The 19,877-nt window shown below is 38.7% G+C and overlaps 1 protein-coding gene across 3 annotated transcripts in view; it reads left to right on the plus strand.

Moving 5' to 3' along the window:
* ptpro (protein tyrosine phosphatase receptor type O) overlaps positions 1 to 19,877 on the plus strand; it is a 257,646-nt gene that overhangs the window by 210,565 nt on the left and 27,204 nt on the right. For 2 of the 3 annotated variants that reach the window (XM_039769992.1, XM_039769991.1), the window contains exons 17-19: positions 59 to 142; positions 14,908 to 14,943; positions 18,742 to 18,823. In XM_039769992.1, the coding sequence (XP_039625926.1) occupies positions 59 to 142; positions 14,908 to 14,943; positions 18,742 to 18,823 (202 nt within the window). The remainder of the gene's footprint in view (positions 1 to 58; positions 143 to 14,907; positions 14,944 to 18,741; positions 18,824 to 19,877) is intronic. The other variant, XM_039769993.1, reaches the window with a different exon arrangement.

Here is a 19,877-nt window from a genome sequence, read left to right on the forward strand (position 1 = left end):
TTCACTAAAACTTAGCCATGTATTTCTTTCCTTTGTGTACCTTTGTTGCATTTCTCAGGCACAGGAGCATTTTTGCTTTCCTCAAACTCCTGCCATCATGCCTATGGACAGACTATCTTTTGGCTTTTTATGTTAATCCCTGGTAAGTAGCACTAAAATCTAAGCCTACTGAACAAATGCATTAACATACTAACAGAACATCAGACAAGTTGATGCAAGGTAATTCATACTGAACAATGGTCAATGTGGGGTTTAAAAAGTATGTAAACATTTCTCAAAACACACTGATGTCCTCAGAATGCTTACATTGTTTGCATATCTCAGTTAATTTTAGAATGAATAGTAAGAATTAAACCTAAAATTACAAATATTCATTAACAATAATTTTTGAGTTATCCGTTCATCAAACTGCCTCATTGGACTGGACAAACATTTTTTGGTGTTTAGAAACATATGAACAAATAGATTTTAGTGTTGACACCGCCTTACAAAATTATATGAAATAAATTACCATGCACTGTGCATAAATATTGGCGCTGCGCTGAAGATAAAAAGAACTACTTGGCTTTCCATGATTTAAGCATAATGGAGAAGAAGTTCATGCCATTATCTGCAGTACATATGAATCCACATAGCAATGAAGAGCAGTGTACTCATGTTCATGTGTAGGCTCATGGCATGCAAAACATACATATCTTGTTAAATGATAGAAATACTATCCCAAAAACAACAAACATGTAAAAAAATTAGGAACCTGTTCTGCTTAACAGAAAATAAAGAAAAATCTTTACTCCCCGATGATATGAAGGATTTGAGTTAAGAGAAACAAGACAAGAAGATGATTTTTTTCAAACTAAGGAAGTGAAGGTCAAGATAGATATTACACAAGTATTTAAAATTATGGGAGAATAAACAATGCTACTATAAAGTGATATAGTTCTCCTGGGCACTGGTCAAGATTTATGTTTCTTAAGAAATTTCCATACAAGGTTCTCTTGTGTGCCAGCACATTTGTTGTATGTCTGCTTTCCAAAGACCTTCTTTAAAAGGTGAATAGGTATTTTATGAAACCATAAAACCAAATTGACTGTGTGCTCTGTCACAGGGCCAAATGTTTTATTGTGCGAAGGGCTTTTGGTGACACCTTTACTTAAAATATAAACCCCCTTTTATCAAATGCAGAATATTTTCCTGTTGTCTACAGATGTATGTTACACCATTTTTGATGCTCCTGTTACACTTACCAATCTTCGGGAAGGTATTGTTCACTTTTTTAATGTACATACACCGAGGACTATAGTCTACTACCTTAAGACTTCACTCAGGTATGACTGTCACTGTAGCTATCCATTGGGACTGTTCTGTCTGCCTGACTCCTCATTGACTTAGCTTCCCAGCCATTTAGGGTAAAAACTGAACATGCATACAAGCAGGAAAGTATGCTTGATAAGTTTTAATCCAATAGCTATTATAGTTTTTGTCACAAACAAAAGAATGTGGCTATCTAAACCATTAACCCTTCACTTTGGATGTTCATTCTCTTATAAGGCACTTAATCTTGTAGTTACACAAAGTACTCCTTCTCTTTGGTCAGCTCTAATCTGCTATTTGGTTAATGCTATCTGCCCAACTCTCTTGAGGTCATGATCTGGTCTACTCTTTTGTCAGTCCAGCTTACTTCACTATCTTTACACTTGCCTCTTATGCAGTTCATACATTTTTCCTGTCTCTTCCTCCAGTATTGCTCCTGGGGAAGTGCTCATGTGTCCAGTGTCTCCAGAAAAGCTTTCGTGGAGCTCATACAAAGCAGCTCATATAACTAAACTCACACTTCTGATGTCATAGACAGAGTTTGAAAGCCTGCTCTGTACTTAAAAGTGGTTCTACTAACCCAAATCAGAGTTGGCAGTATCACATCACAAAGTGTCATGTCAGAAACACATCTGCAAGATTTTGCACCCTAGGTGGAGTTGATAGTTGTAGTAAAGGACCCTCGTGAAACTTGTCAGAAGCAGACCTCTTAGTCAGGGGGATAATATAGAGAAGTAGCTTGTATAGCCATAAAGTGTAATAAAAGTACCTATCAATAAAAGCACACATTCCTAAGAACTGTGGAGTTATAATGCCTCAGAGTCTTTTTACACCTTTCACTTACAGTTAGGTCAATAACTATTTGGACAGAGACAACTTTTTTCGAATTTTGGTTCTGTACATTACCACAATGAATTTTAAATGAAACAACTCAGATGCAGTTGAAGTGCAGACTTTCAGCTTTAATTCAGTGGGTTGAACAAAACGATTGCATAAAAATGTGAGGCAACTAAAGCATTTCTTAACACTTCTTCATTTCAGGGGCTCAAAAGTAATTGGACAATTGACTCAAAGACTATTTCATGGGCAGGTGTGGGCAAGTCCGTCGTTCTGTCATTATCAATTAAGCAGATAAAAGGCCTGGAGTTGATTTGAGGTGTGATGCTTGCATGTTAAAGATTTTGCTGTGAACAGACAACATACGGTCAAAGGAGCTCTCCGTGCAGATGAAAGAAGCCATCCTTAAGCTGCGAAAACAGAAAAAACCCATCTGAGAAATTACTACAATATTACGAGTGGCAAAATCTACAGTTTGGTACATCCTGAGAAAGAAAGCAAGCACTGGTGAACTCAGCAACGCAAAAAGCCTGGACGTCCACGGAAGACAACAGTGGTGAATGATCGCAGAATCATTTCCATGGTGAAGAGAAACCCCTTCACAACAGCCAACCAAGTGAACAACACTCTCCAAGGGGTAGGCGTATCGATATCCAAGTCTACCATAAAGAGAAGACTGCATGAAAGTAAATACAGAGGGTGCACTGTAAGGTGCAAGCCACTCATAAGCCTCAAGAATACAAAGGCTAGATTGGACTTTGCTAAAGAACATCCAAAAAAGCCAGCACAGTTCTGGAAAAACATTCTTTGGACAGATGAAACCAAGATCAACCTCTACCAGAATGATGGCAAGAAAAAGGTATGGAGAAGGCATGGAACAGCTCATTATCCAAAGCATACCACATAATCTGTAAAACACGGTGGAGGCAGTGTGGTGGCTTGGGCGTGCATGGCTGCCAGTGGCACTGGGACACTAGTGTTTATTGATGATGTGACACAGGACAGAAGCAGTTGAATTAATTCTGAGGTGTTCAGAGACATACTGTCTGCTCAAATCCAGCTAAATGCAGTCAAACTGATTGGGCGGCGTTTCATGATACAGATGGACAATGACCCAAAACATACAGCCAAAGCAACCCAGGAGTTTATTAAAGCAAAGAAGTGGAAAATTCTTGAATGGCCAAGTCAGTCACCTGATCTTAACCCAACTGAGCATGCATTTCACTTGTTGAAGACTAAACTTCGGACAGAAAGGCCCACAAACAAACAACAACTGAAAGCCGCTGCAGTAAAGGCCTGGCAGAGCATTAAAAAGGAGGAAACCCAGCATCTGGTGATGTCCATGAGTTCAAGACTTCAGGCTGTCATTGCCAGCAAAGGGTTTTTAACCAAGTACTGTATTAGAAGTGAACATTTTATTTCCAGTTATTTAATTTGTCCAATTACTTTTGAGCCCCTGAAATAAAGGGATTGTGTTAAAAAATAATTTAGTTCCCTCAAATTTTAATGCAATCTTTTTGTTCAACCCACTGAATTAAAACTGAAAGTCTGCACTTCAACTGCATCTGAGTTGTTTCATTTAAAATTCATTGTGGTAATGTACAGAACCAAAATTAGAAAAAAGTTGTCTCTGTCCAAATATTTATGGACCTAACTGTATGCTGACTGTCAGAAGGCTGCTTCTGTCTTTTAATCAACTAGTTGAAACTCATCTTTTTGAAGATATTGTACAGACAATTATCACCAAATGATTGATATTACAAATACACAGCAACAAAGTAAAACAATAGAAGAACATTAATAAAGTCTGATTCAGGAAACAAATGCCTTTTATGCAGTCCTCCACTTAGTTTTTTTCCCTAATTCCAGAGAATAGTTTTACCCTTAATTACAATGGTGTTTTCCTGTTAATAAGAAGTTGTCAGAGTAAAAGATATATTTGGGTGACAAGGGTAAGAGATATCCAGACTTGCAGGTGCAGGGAGGTGACAGGGAGTGCTTTGTTGCGAGATTAGCAAGTGGGGAAGTCATTCCCTTTCAAATTGACAAATAAATCCGTTGAAGCATATTATATTGTATAATCCCGTAGTGGACCTCAATAGCAAGTGAGTTCTTCGCGTCTTTACCTTTCTTTTCTAATAACCTATTAGCAGACCATTACATGCAGTGTTTTTTCAATCCCTGTCATTACCCATCCCATCTGCTATGTTGTTGTAGCATCCTCCAGTTTTTTCACAGACTCATGACTAAAGAGTCTTGTCTGTAAACCTGAGTCTTTCTAACTCATTCATTTTGTATATGTCTCAGCTTCAAACAACTGGACAGCTTCTTTTCTTTTTTTTATAATTCTTTTGATCATATACAGTATATGATTTTGCAATAATAAAAAGGAATTTAGTCATCAATATAATCAATACATCATTCTAAACTTTAATGTTTAAAATGAAACAACATTCAGTCATATTCCACACACAACCCTTCTCTCACCTACCAAGTTCAGAGAGTGTTATGAACAGAAACCTTTAAAGAAATAAGAAGGACATGTTAAGCAGAAGACCTGAAAGCTTACTTTACAGAATTTAGACCATTCCTCATAATGAAAATGTACAGTATTAAATGCAAAGTTAATCTCTTTATGTATGTTAAAGTTAATTAGAGAATAATAAACATAACATTCTCAAAAGTTCTAAATCTAATTCAGGGTCGCATGGGGTTAAAGCTTTTCCTGGCAGCGCTGGGCACAATGCCGGGAACCAAAACTGCACAGTGAAGTAGTCTATCATGTTGCTCATACACACACCTACACCCATACTTGGATAATCAACCTAACATATGCAATTTTGGGATGTGAGAGGAGGAGGAAAATCAATGCAGACACAAGAAGAAAGTGTAAATGTTATACAGACTGTAGAGAGAATGTGCTCAGGAACTCAGTTCCTGGAAGGCCACAGTCCCTGCTAGTTTTCACTCCAGTTGTTTACTTAATTAGTAGCCCTTTACTGCTGGCAATGAAATAGAATTTGTTGACTTTATTTTAATTTACATTTATTTTAAGATTTGGAAACTTAAATTTATATTTTTTTTGTATTAATAAGTTCTGAGTTCATCCAGATCAAAAACATTTCGATTACTGAGTTAATTCCTGGTGGGATGCAATTGTTCTGATCTGTGTTCATTTTTAATTTTTTAGGACATTTTTTTAAAGGTGACCCTCCTTTCTGCACCCGTTTGAGGGTTTGAAACATGTAGATTCTGAATTTTATATTATTTTTGTAAATAAAAATTATTTATTAAGAAATACATATTAATTGTGCAATTTTTGAAGCATTATTTAATTTCTTGTGGATGCTCGCGTTTGTTTAATTACCCAGGAAAACAACCAGCCATATGTGGTGTGTGATGTCATTAAAACAGCGGTTCAAAAGGTCAGCCTTGATGTCTCTTCTCTATCTGAGATTACAGATAAAGCATAGTTTTATCTTGCAATTCTTCTTTTGCTTTTTTGAATTCCACTCTTTTGGTGAACAATCTTTTGATCTGTTCTTCAAACTATTATTTCTATTTCTCATGTTAGTGTGAGAAACATCGGCTGTATGGTGTAGTGGTTAAAGCTTTGGATTTCAAACCCTGAGGTTGTAGGTTCAAATCCTGCTACTAACTGTGACCAAGAGCAAGTCACTTTGCTTGCTCTGTGCTCTAACTGGACAAAAACAAAGAAATGCAGCCAATTGTATCTCATTTGTTGTAGTTGCCTTGGATAAAGGCATCTTCCTAATAAGTTAACATACTAATTTTGTTGACTTTTTTTAATCCTATTGCTACAATTTCAGGTTTGTTTTGCACAATGATTACGTGGCATAAGAAGATTACAGGTGGCAACAAAAAAAGGTTGGGGAACCAGCAGGTCCCCATTTAAGTAGGATGGCTTTGTTAAAAAGACGAAACATAAACAGCACAAACTGGTTTAAAATTAAAAAGTGTGAAGTACTCCTGAGGGATGTGCTCCGACATGTTGAGGTCTTAGAATGACTGCCTCATTCCGGTGCATTGGTGTTGGTATGTAGAAGACCTTTACAATACAGAATCGCGAACTTGTAGGGCTGTAAATCTGTGAACCACCTTGTAATTCTCGGATTGGTCTACTTGTGAGATGCTAACCATTGTAAATATCAGTGACCAAGGTAAATTCCCTTAATTTGGGTAATTGCCCACTTTATGGCGAGCACTTCACATTCCAAGGTCACTTGCTGCTTTTTCTGGTCCAACAGTTTCCAGCTTAGATACATCACAGGGTGTTCAGTTCCATCAATCTGTTTGTCTTAGCCCATCCCCAAGGAAAATGTCAGATGTGTTGATCTATAGACAAAAAGGGAGAGAAAAGTTAGGAGCAATGAGAACAGATGCTGACATTAGAGCTTTCTTAAGACGCCTGAAGGTCGCAAGTGCCCTGTGAAATTTGAATGGGAAAACTACATAATGCATATTGAACTTTTTCGAGCCATTGAATAAGGTCGCACACTTGTGGCATGGGATAAGCATCCAACATGGGGATACCTGGTAGAGATGCTGCAAAAGCACTAACTACTTTTGGGTTTTGGCACTAATACACTAGGACTCAACTAGGGGCTAAAGCTTTCTGCTGTAACTTCGAGCTCGAGCATGCTGTTAACTTCCAGCTCAGCCTCAGTCTTGTTTACTTTTGGGAGGTGATACAGACATTCGCAAACCATTAACCCCTATTCGGTAACTGTGTCATGCACAGCCAGTGTGGCATGGCTTGGTGTTTCCTACATCCTACACTGACAGGATAGTAGCTTCCAACTGCCTCTTCTGGGCAGGGGACAGATTCTTACGAAAATTTACAGAAACTGAATTCACAAAAAGCAATCTATCTGCCCCAGAGTTGGATGACAGGTCCTTTTAATAAAAATTGACAGGATAAATACAGTCTTTGGGGCATCAGTTAGGTTGAGAAATTAAGTAATCAACCAAATCCTGTTGCTCTTTAAATTTGTATGGTCCTTGGCAATAGTCTGATAACTTCAAGGGAGTAGTTGGAATTAACAACATTGCTTGTTGTTCTGGTTGAAACTCCTATAAAGCCATTCCCCAATTAAACAACCTGGATTGTGCTCTTTGTGCATGCACTGTGTATTCTAGAGGTTGCATCTGTTAACGAAATTCTCATACATTTACTCATATATTCAATAATATTACCAGGGGGCAAGTTTTCCATCTCACAGTCTTCCTTAAGAATGTCAAGGAGTCCCAGAGGATGTCTCCCATATAGCAATTCAAAAGGGGAAAATCCCATGAAAGCCTAAGGCACCTCTCAGTAGCCAACAAAACCAAAGAATGAGCTGGTCCCAATATCTCCTGTCCTCTCATACAACTTCTTTCAACCCAACCTAGTGCCGAACCTGCAAAATCAACACTGCCAATTGTGTTATTGCAACCTACCACCACCACACAAGACTTAGTGACTTTCACATTTCCTCTGACATGAACATTGACAGTTGATGCATTGTGAACAGTGCTTAGGAGGATTTCATGTCCTTCCAGTTGATCGTAATAATTTTACCTTAAGCTGTACAGATACTGCACCTTGATGTATTTACACGACAAAAGTCACCAGGTATACCATGGCTGTTCAATCATACACTGCCATATGCATCAGTTTTCCTTTGAAGTAAAATCTTAACCAGTTCAAGTGAGGTATAGAAACTGTAAAGTGACAGCACAGATAATGTTGCAATGCTATATTGACCATACTTGCCATTCCACTGGGACCCCTCTACTGATGTAAAGTATCAAGTTCCAGGTGTAATCAGAGCTTGCTTCACACAGCACATATAACTTGATACCGAATCACTCCCATTTGGATGTGATGTACTGTATGTATGACAGCCTTCCCTTATAACCCATGATACTTTCTTACAGTAGATGCTTATGTCATGATAAGGGAATATACATCTTATGCCTTCTTTTGATGATCGCCTCATACAAATCCCACAGTTTGTACAGTTTCATCATAATCATTGTTATTAGTGAAATGCAGGTATTTCATAATGAGTGATCTAATAATCTAATGGTAGGAATATTTTACTCACGGGCAATTGCATATAGTATGTCTAAGAGTAAGCAGCTGCAGTGACCTAATATTATTACTTGACTTATTATGGGTGGCGCAGTGGGTAGTGCTGCTACCTTGCAGTTAGGAGACCCTGGTTCGCTTCCCGGGTCCTCCCTGCGTGGAGTTTGCATGTTCTCCCCGTGTCTGCGTGGGTTTTCTCCCACAGTCCAAAGACATGTAGGTTAGGTGCATTGGCGATTCTTGGTGTTTGGGGGTGTGTATGTGTGCGCGCCCTGCGGTGGGCTGGCGCCCTGCCCGGGGTTTGTTTCCTGCCTTGTGCCCTGTGTTGGCTGGGATTGGTTCCATCAGACCCCCCGTGACCTTGTAGTTATGATATAGCGGGTTGGATAATGGATGGACTTATTATTATTATTTGACTGACACCTTTATCCAAGCAAACTTACAACATTTGAGATACACCTGGTTACATTCATTTTGGTTTTCAATTTGGAGCATATGCAGGTAAAGTAAAGTAACTGCTTCATGGACAAGTCACACAGCATCACTAGGATTTTTTTTTTTTTTTTGCATTGTGAGACTTGCCTGGACACCACCAGTCGGAGACCACATCTTTATAAAATTCACACGTTTATTAATCACTAATAAACTCATGTTTACAGTCCCAAACACAGTACACAGTGCTCTCAGCAGTAATCACCACACTATGGGCCTCTTTCTCTCAATCCTTGGCTGCCTGTCTCCTCCTGGGAGCTACGTCCTGCTCCCACTCCCCACTCAAGCTCCCAGACTGTAAGGAGGCCGCGCCTTTTATTCCCGCCCGGATGTGCTCCAGGTGTCTGGTGACAATCTTCCGGCAGCACTTCTTGGTGTGGCGGAACTGCTGTCTTTACCGCGGAAGCACTCCGGGCATCCCTGACAGGTTCATCCGCCATCTTGCCTGATGTGGCGGAAGTGACGGTTCTTCAGGTCCTATGAGGCCTGAGGTGCCCCCTGGCGGTGGCCACTGGTCCTTACGGGTTAAAATCTCTCTGTCAATTTCCCGTGGTCCTCTCTTTGGCCAGGGCAGTTGCCCCCTTGTGACCCGGAAGCTATTACTGTCCCTTTCCAGTCCCTCCAGGCATCCCGGCCAGGTAATACCCCGGCAATCTGCTACAGTATCTTTTATTGAATTTATTAAAAGCATTTAACATTCCATACAATCAAGTCAAACTTAACAAAACTAAATTCAAATCCACCCATGAGAAAGGCCAACAACCAGAGTAAAACTGTTGATAGTAGTAAAGAGAGAAAAAAGTCTTTTCCCCCAATATAAATGCTTATTCCAAAATGTTATTAATTAGTTCCTGCCAGGTTTAAAAAAAGTTTTGAACAGATACTCTAAGTGAGTATTTGATTTTTTCCAATTTCAAATAGTATATAACATCAGTTAACCCACTAACTTAAAAGAGGAGAGTTAGCCAATAGTGTAGTAATGGCAATTACAGTTTGTTTGTCCTTCTCCACTTTAAGCCCATCTAGGAGTACAGCAAACACAGCTATTAATGGATTAGGCTGTTTGATAGGCATTTAAAAAATTTTGTCCAGAATGATGTTAATTTGGTACACACCCAAAACATGTGGCCAAGTGAAGCTGGGGCACAATTGCAACGTTTGCAGGTTGGACCTTGCCCTGGAAACATTTTGGACAATTTTAAATGAGATAAATGTGCTCAATAAAAGATTTTAAGTTGAATAATTGAATGTTTTGCACTTACGGAGCTAGAGTGAATTCTGTGCGTGGCTGCCCTGCACTCTGTTTTGAGTAAGAGATCTTTTTCACACTTTTTTTCTGGGATCTTTAAAAGGAAGGGACTTCAAAATGTTCTTATATATTATAGAAATGCTGTTGGAGTCCCTAGGACTGATCAATATATCTTCTGGAACAGAAATTGGCAATTTAGCAAAGTTTCTGATTTAGAGATAGTGAGAAAAAATGTGTTGATTGGAGATTAAAGAGCATCAACAGGATTTAAGCCCACAACCTGAGGGTTTACTGCATACAGTAATTAGTTAACATAGCACTTCTGATACTCCCAATTAGCCAATGGCAGTATAGCTGAGGCCCATTGTCTCACGAAATTTCCCAGGTGAATCTGGGTAACACAACTAGTTACTAATTAAGAAAGTGTCTGGAAACCTGCAGCCTTCCGGGAACTGTGTCTGAGACCCACAATATAGAAAAAGTTTTAAGTGTGGAATTCATACCCAGAACTCAGCATACATAAGGTACCAGTACTAATCCATCCTAGACACAAATAAAGGTGAAAAATCATTATGGATCATTTTTATTTGTTTCTGTCTGAATCCTCAACTCATAGAGTGACTTAATTTTTTTGGAGCCATTAAAGCAAGCATGACAAAATCACATATTTTATAAGTTCACAAGCTACATTCATCTTTTTTCCCATTATATAGAATAGAAGGTGAATTACCAGAATGTTCTTTGCCTATTCTTATACTCTAATGTCATATCAAATCAGACGTTGAACATTTAGAAATAATAACAGGAATACTTTTACTTGGGTCTGTTTCACAAGATCATAGAAGATAACTAAATTATGTGTAAAACAGTTTGGGAGTTGGTAATTATTTTGTTGACCATTTCAAAAGAAAACATTTATGATTTTCAAAGGATTTGATGGCCACTAGTTGAATAGCCTTAATGTATTTCTCTATTTGATTTTTGTGTGTGTGACATGATTGATTGATGTTTAATGTCTTCTCGATTTGTTTATGAAAGTTTAATGTCTTCTCGATTATTTATCAAACATCCTAGGCAGGATTGCAGTCAATCCTGATAGCACTGGATGTAAGAAAGGAAACAGGCTTAGACAGGACATAAGTTCATTGCAGGGGTTTAGTCCAGTCACACACATATACCCTCATACCAGGGCCAATTTGGAATCACCAGTCAATGCAGCCTTTGGGGAAGTGGCAGGAAATGCCATGCAGACAAAGGGAGAATGTGCAAACTCCACACAGGTACAGTATTCAAACTCAGGGTGCTAGATCTAAGAAGCAGCAGCACCAGGCACTGCTCTGCCATGCTGCACAGCTTGTATATATTCAGTCCAGTAGTACCCATGATTGACAATCCTGTAGGTAGATGATGTTTGGGGATCTTTTATAAGAATGCCAAGGACATGTAAGAGCATACAACATTTTTCAGACAAGAGAAGGCTTTTCAATCTATCATGCTCACTTAGCATTTTGCCTGTAACTGTTTGAAAAGCTGTCTGTTTAATGATTGCCCTTACATCCATCCGTATAGAATAATTAAAAATCTAAAATCCAACACTAAGGTCTTGTAAAGATCTTGATAATCTTGAGTAAATAATTATGAGAAACAAGTTGAAATTAATAAGTAATTATTTAAGAAATGCAAAAGTAAATCTAAGCATTTACAAGATAAATAATAATAAACAAATAATACTTGCCAATAATCACAGTTGAGGAAGAATGAAGACATAAAACAAATCATAAAATACTTCAAGAAAGGCAAACCTGTGAAGATTGGAGGAAAAAGAAAACAAAACACAAAAAGACTTCTAAAGGACTGAAAAATTACCCTAGTAAATGGCCCATCTCAAACTCTAATAAAGCTAAACTCAGAATTTCAACTCTAAATTAATTTCTTAATCTGAGTTCCTGATTCCAGGTAGCCACTGCGAAATCCCAAATATCTGACCAAATCACTCAAAATAAACCTGATATTACATATTACAACGTATTACAACAAGTCTAGCAATCTTTTATCTACTAAAAGCCACCATAGTAACTGAGCCCTCAGTATGAATGGTAGCACCCAGCTGGAACACAGTACAGCAATTTATTTTCCACTTTCTGTCTGCTGGGAGCAGCCGTTGCAGCCAAACATGGGATCTTAAGAAACATTACTTAAAAAAACAGGAAAAACTACTTAGAAAATGGAAGAAAAACCAAAAATTTTACAAAAGGTAGAGCCCACACTGAACTGTGACATTGAGATTCTCCATTGCATCTAAATACTGTGACTCTTTTGCTTGTTTGACATTTGTTTGATTTTTTATGTGAAGATGTGCTTCCTGGCTTCAAAATATTCCCCCTTAGTTTCTGTTACTTGTGGATTTGAAAATGGATATTAGTCACAATACCATGAGTATAAACCACAGCTCTGGGGTGATATACAGTATCTCACAAAAGTGAGTACACCCCTCACATTTTTGAAAATATTTTATTATATCTTTTCGTGGGACAACACTGAAGATATGACACTTTGATACAATGTAAAGTAGTCAGTATACATCTTGTATAACAGTGTACATTTGCTGTCCCCTGAAAATAACTCAACACACAGCCATTAATGTCTAAACCGCTGGCAACAAAAGTGAGTACACCCCTAAGTGAAAAATGTCCATATTGTGCCCTGTCAATATTTTGTGTGGCCACCATTATTTTCCAGCACTGCCTTAACTCTCTTGGGCATGGAGTTCACTAGAGCTTCACAGTTTGCCACTGGAATCCTCTCCCACTCCTCCATGACGACATCATGGAGTTGGTGGATGCGCTCCTCCACCTTCCGTTTGAGGATGCCCCGAAGATGCTCAATAGAGTTTAGATCTGGAGACATGCTTGGCCAGTACAGCATCTTTACCCTCAGTTTCTTTAGCAAGGCAATGGTCTTCTTAGAGGTGTGTTTGGGGTCATTATCATGTTGGAATACTGCCCTGCGGCCCAGTTTCTGAAGGAAAGGGATCATGCTCTGCTTCAGTATGTCACAGTACATGTTGGCATTCATGGTTCCCTCAATGAACTGTAGCTCCCCAGTGCCAGCAGCACTCATGCAGCCCCATACCAGGACACTTCCACCACCATGCTTAACTGTAGGCAAAACACACTTGTCTTTGTACTCCTCACCTGGTTGCCACCACTCACACTTGACACCATTTGAACCAAATAAGTTCTCCATGTCCTTAGTCTGCTTGTCTTCAGCAAACTGTTTGCAGGCTTTCTTGTGCATCATCTTTAGAAGAGGGTTCCTTCTGGGATGACAGCCATGTAGACCAATTTGATGCAGTATGTGGCATATGGTCTGAGCACTGACAGGCTCACCCCCCACACCTTCAACCTCTGCTGAAACGCTGGCAGCACACATACGTCTATTTTCAAAAGACAACCTCTGGATATTATGCTGAGCAACTGTACTCAGCTTATTTGGTCAACCATGGCAAAGCCTGTTCTGAGTGAAACCTGTCCTGTTAAACTGCTATATGGTCTTGGCCACCGTGCTGCAGCTCAGTTTGAGGGTGTTGGCAATCTTCTTATAGCCTAGGCCATTTTTATGTAGAGCATCAATTCTTTTTTTTTAGATGCTCAGAGAGTTCTTTACCATGCGGTGCCATGTTGAACTTGCAGTGACCAGTAAGAGAGAGTGTGAGAGCGATAACACCAAATTTAATACACCTGCTCCCTTGTAACACTAACGAGTCACATGACACCGGGGATGGAAAATGGCTAATTGGGCACAATTTGGACATTTTTCACTTAGGGGTGTACTCACTTTTGTTGCCACCGGTTTAGACATTAATGACTGTGTGTTGAGTTATTTTCAGGGGACAGCAAATTTACACTGTTATACAAGCTGTACACGGACTACTTTACATTGTATCAAAGTGTCATATCTTCAGTGTTGCCCCATGAAAAGATATAATAAAGTAGTTGCAAAAATGTGAGGGGTGTACTCACTTTTGTGAGATACTGTAAACAGGGGAGACTCACTACTTGGCAGATGTAGCTAATAAAGTGGTCACTCTATATGTACAGTAATTCATTTGAACTGAAATCATATTGAGTTGTACTAAAAAAACTTCCAAGGTAGTACTTTGTATAAGAGAAATAGGTGACTCTCGTGAGTGCTACGTATATTCTATTATGAAAACAATTGAACATTGTACAGCAATTGAACATTAAACATATTTGTATGTTTAAACTTGATAAGCTTAGCAATATTAAACTAGCAAGAGTGTAATGTTAATCTTAGTAGCCACAAAAGCATGGTTTGAATTTCAATCAAAATGTCAACATTTACCAGGCTTCTTCAATATCTTAACATGAAATAACTATATCATAAAAAGTAATGCTTTTTGTTCTTTTCCCTACACTTTGATGAATTAAAATGTGTATTGTTTTTTAAAGATAAGAATACAGTAAAAGAATACAAGTGTTATTTTAGTTGCTACAGAAAGGATTGTTTAGCATTATATTGCCATAGTTAATCAATTTCAGAAAATTATAATTTATTTGTGATTATTATTTTTATAAAGCTCAAATGGTTATGTTAATGTTCACTATGGTTTCAATGTTTTAAATGCTTTGACGATTCAAACGTTACATACTGAAGGAAATGTGTTTGCTAAAATACACATTTTGACTTAGTGGATAACATTGTGTTTAAAGATCAGGCATTTCATTTTAAATATATTTTTATTTCTCAGGCACTATCCTTTGATCATTTTGACTTTTCTTTATTATTTTACACTTTTCCAGATTTGCACATTATAACATTCAAAAGCATCCAGTGTGGGAATGCTGTTGTAGTGCAAGGATGTGACCATTCTAAAATTAAAATAATCGTTATTATATTACAGGAGCAAAACAGCATTAAAGAAGAGGAAGCTAACTCAGTAAGTCCATGTGATTTTAAATTTTTGTATCCAAATTCTGAAATAAATTCTGTGGAACTCATGAGCCGATCAGTGACAAGCTAACGTGGACCAGTTCTGTGTATTTCTCAAAATGTGTTCTCATAAATCTAGAAATAAACTACATTTTGTAAAAGGGGGTGGGGTCGTAAAAAGATAGTTCAAAATAAAAGTATATCCAGTCTACTTAACAGTCTAAAGTGGAGTCTGTAGGTTTCTGGTTGTTTAGTGGATGTGGCTAATTATTGCCTACTGAAAAGGTAAATGTATTATAATTTTTTTCCTCAATAATCCCTTCCAATAGAGGGAAACTTTAATTCTGTAATTTGGCAGTAACATTGTTGTCAATATTAGTGTGTTTCCCAAGTTTATCAAGGAAAAGTTGTATAGGTGAGTTGATGTTTTACAGATCCACGGACTATTGTAATGCAGAATTAGTTAAAAGTTAATATACAATTCAAAGAATTATTGTTTATTGTATTCAAATTAATCTGCCCATACAATGGTTTGGAACAAAAAGTTGATGAGAATGTGCAAACTCCACACAGACAATGACCAGGAGGTGAAATCTATGGGGCAAAGTTTATATAAAATCTTATTTTAATCAACAAATACTTAACAGTCATCATTAATGTTAATGTTGATCATCACAATTTGCCAAAGTATTTTTTGCAAAGAGTTTGCTGTTTTACCTTGTTCAGCAAATATTTTCCTAAAAATTCACCAGCCAGCCAGCTTAGGCAAGCTTTTTTTCCCAATTCCCCATGATGCTTTGCAAGGCCTGTGTATCATCCTAAACATGCATTGAGGTGAAACCCATTCTTATCATATCGTATGGCATCACCTCCTAGCACATCTCCTTTATCCTCCCTCTTGGCTTCATCCCCTCCGCCCCCATCTTGGTGCATCTTTTCAGCCTTTGACTACTTACCCAAACCACCTTAGTCTGTTTCTCCGCAGCACAACAACTGTCACCTCCACACTAGGTCTTTCTTTTAACACAGTGACCTGTTTACTCCTAAATCTGTTCTTTCTAGGTTTGCTTCATGTCTTTCTTTAATAAGCCACGCTTCACACTAATACGACATACTGTTCCTCATGCAGCCTTCATAAACCTTTCCCTTCAAAGTCAGGGAGACTCCTGCAGAAGATATAATGGAGAGCAGCTCCCTGGAACTTTTTAAACACACCTCTCACCCCTGCAATCACTGCTCTGACCACATCCCCATCTGCACCAAGATATTACTTATATAGTAGAATGTCCTTAATTCAAAATAGCTACCAGCAGAATAACAGAATCACTTCTTTAATATTACATTACTTTTTGGGCATCCGTGCTGCAGATGACTTTTGGTTCACACCTGAACAACCATAAAAATGCATCTGTGTCTGTTACACTCTGATGCATTGCCTGGCAACAAACACTTTCATGTGACTCCTGGCTGCTGACTGGAGCCGTCTTTATGAAAGCACTTACTTCAGACAGGCAAATTCTTCAAGCAGTCTAGTGCAGTCAATACCACAGTATTTCCATCAGCGCAGAATCCCTACTATTTTCTTGAGTTCTTACCAGTTTTCCTAATTGCCCTTGTTGTTATTAGTTCTATGTGTTGACTTGCCTAATTAAAACTTGTTCTTATTTTTTCCTGAAGTGACTATAAACTAATGAAACATCTTTAGGGAGCAGTTAATCTGCCATTCATGAAAGTGATGATAATTTCATTGCTATAGACAGAAGAATACCAACACTTGCAAAAGTTAACACTGTACACTTTTAAATAGTTTTTCTATTATTTTCACACATCCAGCCAGTGAAATTTCTGGACTGTCTGACAAATCTACAGGGTCTCAGTGGACCTCCTGTAAATGCATTCTCAGAGGAAAGGAGGCCATTAATTGGCCACTTTACTTTTGTACATTAAAAAAAGAATAGAAAAAGCAGTTTTCCTTTTCTGTAAGACAGATTTAATGAACTTGGTAAAAAGTTTGGGGCAAGCCTCACTATTTAAAAAGCACTGTCCATCTTTTGGAGCTGCAGGCTCCCCTTTTATATGACTGGCAAAGAAGTGCTGAGGTTGATGCTCCCACTGTCTCTCTCTCAAACCTACCTACCTTAGATGGCAGAGGTGAGAAGCAGACTCAGGATGTTTTCCACTGTTGTAAAGGAAACCTTCATCAACCAATGGCTGCTTGCTTCTAATGCCACATCCCTTGTGCAGCAGCAAATCTCACTCATGCTGTGTGCTCATAATCAGTTACATGCTGTGGAACTGGACCCGGACACAGACAGACGGACAACAGTTTATCACCCATAACACTCATATATATAAAATATTTACACTATTGTCGTGCTCAACCCAGTGCCTCCAGCACCGATCCCCCAAAGTCCAGGCCTCACAGTCCTGCGTGCCTTCCTTCTGGCCGCCTCCACTCCTCTCCTCAAGCTCCGTCCTCTTCCACCCGACTCTTGCTGATGATGGAAGGGAGGCGGCCCCCTTAAATAGCAACCCGGATGGGCTCCAGCTGCTTTCCCGGCAATCCCCCGTGGACACACCCCCGTGTGGCGGAAGTGCCGGCTGCGCACCCCGAAGCCCTCCAGGTGTCCCCAGTCTTCTTCCCCCCACCACTTCCTAGTGTGGCGGAAGTGCTGAGGTCCAGGGTTCTTCAGGCACCGGGGTGCCGCCTGGCGGTGGTCACGGGCCCCTACAGGGTTGGGCTTCCAAGCCCTCTACCCGTGGCCCCCAACACAACCAGGGCAGTCGCCCCCTCGTGGTCTGGAGAAGGCACAAGCCCTCCTATGGTCCTCCTGGGCATCCCGGCTGGGCTCCACCCCCAGCCGCATGCGACAATGCAAGGCTTGCCCCCAGTTGTCACTAGCAAGGAATTGCACAGGGCAATGTACCATCTCTGTCAAAGGGGCAGATGTGGGATGCAAATATCAGTCATTGGGACTAGAAGCTGCCATCTAAACTGCTGCGCTAAAGAAACTCTCCATCAGCAGAGAGTTTCAGCCTGTATGTGTGTCACCAGTCAAATGTGGTATTATAGGCCTAATCTGAGACTGACTAGTGAATTGTTATCAAATGTCTGTCCTGTTCAGACCTTGACCACCACAAACACAAGGTGCTCACTTGGTATTTGGCCATATTTGTACTTGGTATGAGAGGACAGTAATTGGCTTTGTAGTTGTGTCATCTGATTTGAAATATGTTCTGGACCCTTACACTATGATCTTTGTCGACAGGACAAACAAATTGGAAGAAGGTGAGGGTTTATTCAGGGTAAAAGACTGAAAAATCCTTAATATGATTTACTATCTGTCAAAAAAGTCACAAGTCTCTGATATGTATTAGGTTTTCATTTCTAATTTATTTTATATATTGCCACCACTTCTGGCAAACCTTAAAGCAAATTTATAACTGAATTAGCTAAACAGATTTTCTTTTTGATTGACAATTGCATGCAATTTTAATATGAATGCCTGTTGAGTGGTACTGAAAAGATCAGACATTCTTATTCAAACTTGCTGCGGTCTATATTTTTTCCCCTGCTTGGAGTTATTTGATATACAATATTTACAAAATTACCATCAATCAAAATGGCAAGAATAATAAAAGAAGAAATAAAATGAAAAATCCTGGGTACAAAATGTTAGAATTAGAATTTTAGGAGCAGAGCTCTTCCTGACCATTTCATTGATATAGAATGGAAATGAAAAAGAAACAAGAACCCATCATTCTGCAGCTTCTACTGATTTAATATCTTTTTAACTTCTCTTAGCCCTGTTCAGTTGGATGATTTTGATGCGTACCTCAAAGACATGCACAAAGACTCTGATTATAAATTTTCCTTACAGTTTGAGGTAAGAGTTTTCTTTTGTAATAATTGTTTATCAGAATAATTCATATTAATTTTGTTTATATAGGTATTTTAGTGGTATACATACTGTACTCTACATATTATTTTTAATACCAGTTTAACATAACATAACTTGATATTCCCAGACTAGATTAGTCCAGTGGTATGGGGTCCAGAGCCTATTCAGGCAGGACTATGTGCAAGGAAGAAAACAGGCTAAACCTGGATGTCAGTCCACTCACATGGACATCCACACTCATAGTTACATCTGGGAAAATTTGGAATCAATGTTTAATCTAACCTGTATTTCTTTGGGGGTAGCAGGGAAACCTGGAGTACCCAGAGGAACACCCTCAAATACACAAAGAGAACATGCAGACTCCACATGGACCACAAACACGAGTTTGATTTTTTTTTTCTTTAAACATTAGTATGTTTGGTCCTTTGGCTTGTAATTGTCACAGCACATGAAAAAGTTATCTGTTGTAATTTTGCTATCCCAGCACTGCTAGAATTTGGTATGAAGTCTTTGAGGAAGAATTTCCTTTTTTTCTTACTGAATTTTGTAATGCTAATGCACATTTTAAATAATCAATAATGAAAATAATTATATTAGTAATTGTTAGTCAAGAAGAAACAAAGAGCATATTGCCATTGCTGATATACAGAGATGTCTGAGCATTTTCTATATACAGTAGATGCTAGGTGTCCATACTACAACTTCTCAGGTGGCCAGCTTAGTTCTTATAGTTTAACTCCAGTTGTTGCTGCTCAGGTTGATACCTTGCCAGAAAATATAAATATATTTCTCACTGCTCAGGTTGTTGTTATTCACTGTCAGCCTACGTTTCATGAAAAGTGCCACAAAAAAATAATTAGAAGAAGGCAGGGAAAAGACCTATAGTCTGTCAGACTGTAGATTTAAATTATGATGTATTTCCCAGACACCGTTACTCAAGGGGACCTGCAGAATCAAGACACAAGTTGTTTTTATATACAGTCATATGAAAGCCTGCATAATAATTTACTTTCAACAAAAAAGATAACAGTGATATATC

Source organism: Polypterus senegalus, chromosome 11 (assembly GCF_016835505.1).
Source record: "Polypterus senegalus isolate Bchr_013 chromosome 11, ASM1683550v1, whole genome shotgun sequence".
Taxonomy (NCBI): Eukaryota; Metazoa; Chordata; class Cladistia; order Polypteriformes; family Polypteridae; genus Polypterus; species Polypterus senegalus.